The following is a 3,393-nucleotide window of genomic DNA, read 5'->3' as shown; positions in this document are numbered from 1 at the left end:
CTATTCATTAATTGTTTTTGTAGTTCAATATTTTGTGCTAGGGTGCAAATTGTTCAACAAAATGAATCTAATATTTTTTACAAAGCAACATGCTGAAGCATGTTTTATTTTCGTGTAAAGTCACTACAATGGATTTAGCACATTTTTTTGAGTGAATGGATATAGCACGATTAATTCTTTGTTATGTTTCCAAACACATTTAGTGGTTGTCCAACCAGATGCGCCATGTCATGTTGACTGTGGCCATCATGTAAAACATTGTCCAATAATTAAGTCTTGTTCTATTCAAAATGGTATTGTGCTAAATCTGGCTTCAAAATCGTCAATTAAGTTGCTAAAAATTATATGATTCTTAGTGGAACTGTTTTTAGGAAACTACGGCAGGAAAAAAAACGGCATGAACCAAATTTTAATCCAGAAACAAGTCTTTGCAAAAGGTGGTTTTTCTATTTCATATATATAATAGCAATTTATCTACATCACCACTTAAAACCATTCCCTACAAGGCTACAAACGTATTTACAAGAAACTGTATGCAAGGTGAATACATTACTGGAAACATAGGGTTCCGGTTAGCTCTGTTAAAAAACTAGTCACCTCTGTACATAAATCCTCCTTTTCTTATTATGGAAAGGTAGTGTTCCTGCCGGTTCCCTGGAAAAAAAACATTGAAAATGAAATCTACTTAGCTTTTTATGGCACCTTAGCTCCGTTCGTGTATTAGCTAACATGGCTGTGTAAACTAGTATAACATTCCATTGCAGTATCTATTGCTAAGCTCCAACCGTTATCAAATTCTATCTAATAAGCACCACGGTCATTGCGACAAAAGTGTTTCAGTTGTCTTTCATCTTAATTAGTGGCAACATCTTAACTGATAAGGAGCACGAGTCACATTAAATCAGCAATTGACAACCTTTCAACTTGACTGGCAAATCTACTGGAAGAAATACAATCAACACATAAACAAATCAACGCATATTTTATGATCTCATCTACATCTCTATGATGGATCTAGCACTGTACAAAACTGTCATACACAACATATTTGTTTCAGCGAGGAATCTACAAAAGGTAGCTGTCGTCCAGTATGTCCTTCCAGAAAGAATCACTTTCCAGAGAGCACAGATCGGGCACCTCCATCATGGGCTCCAGCAAGCCAGCGAACTCCTGCGCGGGCGACCAGTCACCCGCAGATGCAACATCATGCGATGCAAATGAAGCTGTGGTATTGCAGAGCTGATCAGCCTGTTCCGCTGCTGCAAAGGAGCTTGTTCCTGGAGAGGCATCATTGGTCAGCTGCTGCTGCACCACGTGCTGCTCTGCAAAATTGGAGGTGTTGCAGAGGTAACCCGGCTGCAGGCAGTTCATCTGGTCCAGCAAGAGATTCGGAATCATGCTACCGCTTGAGTTCAACATTGTGTTTGCTGCAGCTAGGTTGGCGATGAGGCCGCTGGTGCCATTGTTGGATCCGATGGCCTGGAGAAGCTGTTGTAGAAGCTGCGCCTGCATGAGGGCGCCGGTGTCCAGGCTGCCGAGGCTCGCGGCCGCCGCAGCCCAGAGGAGCGCCCCGGGGTGGTGGGCGATGGAGGTGGCGTTGAGGTGGTGGTGACTCTGGTCGGGTGGCAGCTGCTGGTGCGTCACTGGGTCGACGCCCATGCGCAGGAGCTTCTTGCGGATGTGCGTGTTCCAGTAGTTCTTGATTTCGTTATCCGTACGGCCCTCCAGGTGCGTCGCGATCGTCGCCCACCTAACGTACAACAATAATTTATCCATGTCAGTCACTTCCAGACTAACAACTATGGCAAAAGGTCCAGCTAGAGGAAATTGACAGTCCATGCATGGCGCATGGCGGCTAAGCTATGTGTGTGGAGTAGTTGGACTTGACGTGAACTACGTACTTGTTGCCGAGGCCGGCGTGGAGGGTGATGATGAGGCGCTCCTCCTCGTCGGAGAAGTTGCCGCGCTTGATGTCGGGGCGGAGGTAGTTGGTCCACCGGAGGCGGCAGCTCTTGCCGCAGCGGTTGAGCCCGGCGGCCTTGGGCAGACCGCGCCAGCTACCGACGTTCCCGCCGCGCTTCTGGATGTGCTCCACCAGCGTCTTGTCCTCCTCCTCCGTCCACGGCCCTTTCTTCACGCCGGCGTCGTGGGAGCAGCACGGCGACCTCCCCATCAGATCGATTTCCTCGACGACTATCGACTAGTCGCTGTGATGGATGGGGTTGTGAGAAGTCAGAACTCACAAGCTATGTTTGTGTCCTCTCTTCGTCAGGTATATATAGAGGACACAGTCAATTCGGTGGTCGTAGTCCATGACAGATTGATAGAGCACGCGCGAGAGGTGCCGCAGAAGTTACGAATTTTCCTTCCATTCTTCTTCTTCCGTCTTGTCCATTAGTATTGGACGGTTTGTAAATGTCGGATACTCTAATCGTGTGTACGATGCAAGTCAAAAGGGTAGTTGCTCCGGAGATATATTCTGCATGCTGCACTTCACACACGGTGTATGCATGTCGCGAGGCAGGCAACAAGGAGGAAAAACGTGATCACGCACTGTCAACAAGTGGCAGGCAGGCTGCCGCATAGAAAATGAATGCTTAATCTTGGGGTCGGTCTGTGTAGTACACTACCTCTAATTCAGGATCTATTTAAGCACGCCGGATAGATCCTTAATCTTGGGGTGATACATAGTTAGCGCCACGGACGAATGAGGTAACGGGACCGGGCTATCCATCAAGGAGGAATCTTCCTTGCAGTGCAGATCGACACTGTGATCTCACTGCTGAATAATGCATGACTGCAATAGTTCACGTCCATGTACGCAAGAAAAAAATAAACTACAATTCTTAGGGCACCTCCAACAACCCGCAAATTTTCTCCCGCATCCATCCGTGGACAGAAAGGGACCAGTCCGCGGATATGAATGCGGGATGCCGCCATCCAAGCTTAGCCGAATACATTTCGACAACAGTTTGAATCAACCGAATGAAATTCGTGCAAACCGGGTGAATTTTAATATAAACATGGTTGAATTTCATATAACACATGATGGATCTCATTACATTTACATCAACTAAGCGATACTAGTCCGGATTTGGAGGTATAATTAATACCTAATCTAAATAGTCGACGGCACCCGTTTCCCGTGTCCAGCCATGAGCCTCGAGAATTGAAACTTCTCCTTCTCAAGCACTACCTGGGCGCTCTCCAGCCCTGCTTCCGTAACCTCCGCCTCCGGAGCCCTGGGAAGCGAAGCAATCCGTCTCCATGTTGCTGCCAAGCGGCTAATCGATTGACGATGTTGATCCCACCAAGCTTGGCTTCAACGGGAGGGGAAGAGCGGTGGCTGATGAAGCTATGTACCTAGGGTAGGGTCATGGACATGTCCTAACT

The 3,393-nt window shown here is 47.3% G+C and overlaps 1 protein-coding gene across 1 annotated transcript; it reads right to left on the bottom strand.

Moving 5' to 3' along the window:
• Window positions 1–1,065: 1,065 nt before the first annotated feature.
• LOC123186020 (transcription factor MYB41-like) lies at window positions 1,066–2,223 on the bottom strand. The gene is made up of 2 exons (XM_044597818.1): window positions 1,902–2,223; window positions 1,066–1,750 (listed from the first exon to the last, which is right to left on the bottom strand). Exons 1-2 carry the CDS (start codon window positions 2,171–2,173, stop codon window positions 1,066–1,068), a joined length of 957 nt encoding a protein of 318 aa, XP_044453753.1. The 5' UTR covers window positions 2,174–2,223.
• Window positions 2,224–3,393: the final 1,170 nt, after the last annotated feature.

The sequence above is a fragment of the Triticum aestivum genome, chromosome 2A, assembly GCF_018294505.1.
Source record: "Triticum aestivum cultivar Chinese Spring chromosome 2A, IWGSC CS RefSeq v2.1, whole genome shotgun sequence".
NCBI lineage: Eukaryota > Viridiplantae > Streptophyta > Magnoliopsida > Poales > Poaceae > Triticum > Triticum aestivum.
Note: the sequence above shows the minus strand (reverse complement) of the source record. Positions and strands in the feature narration are given on the sequence as shown.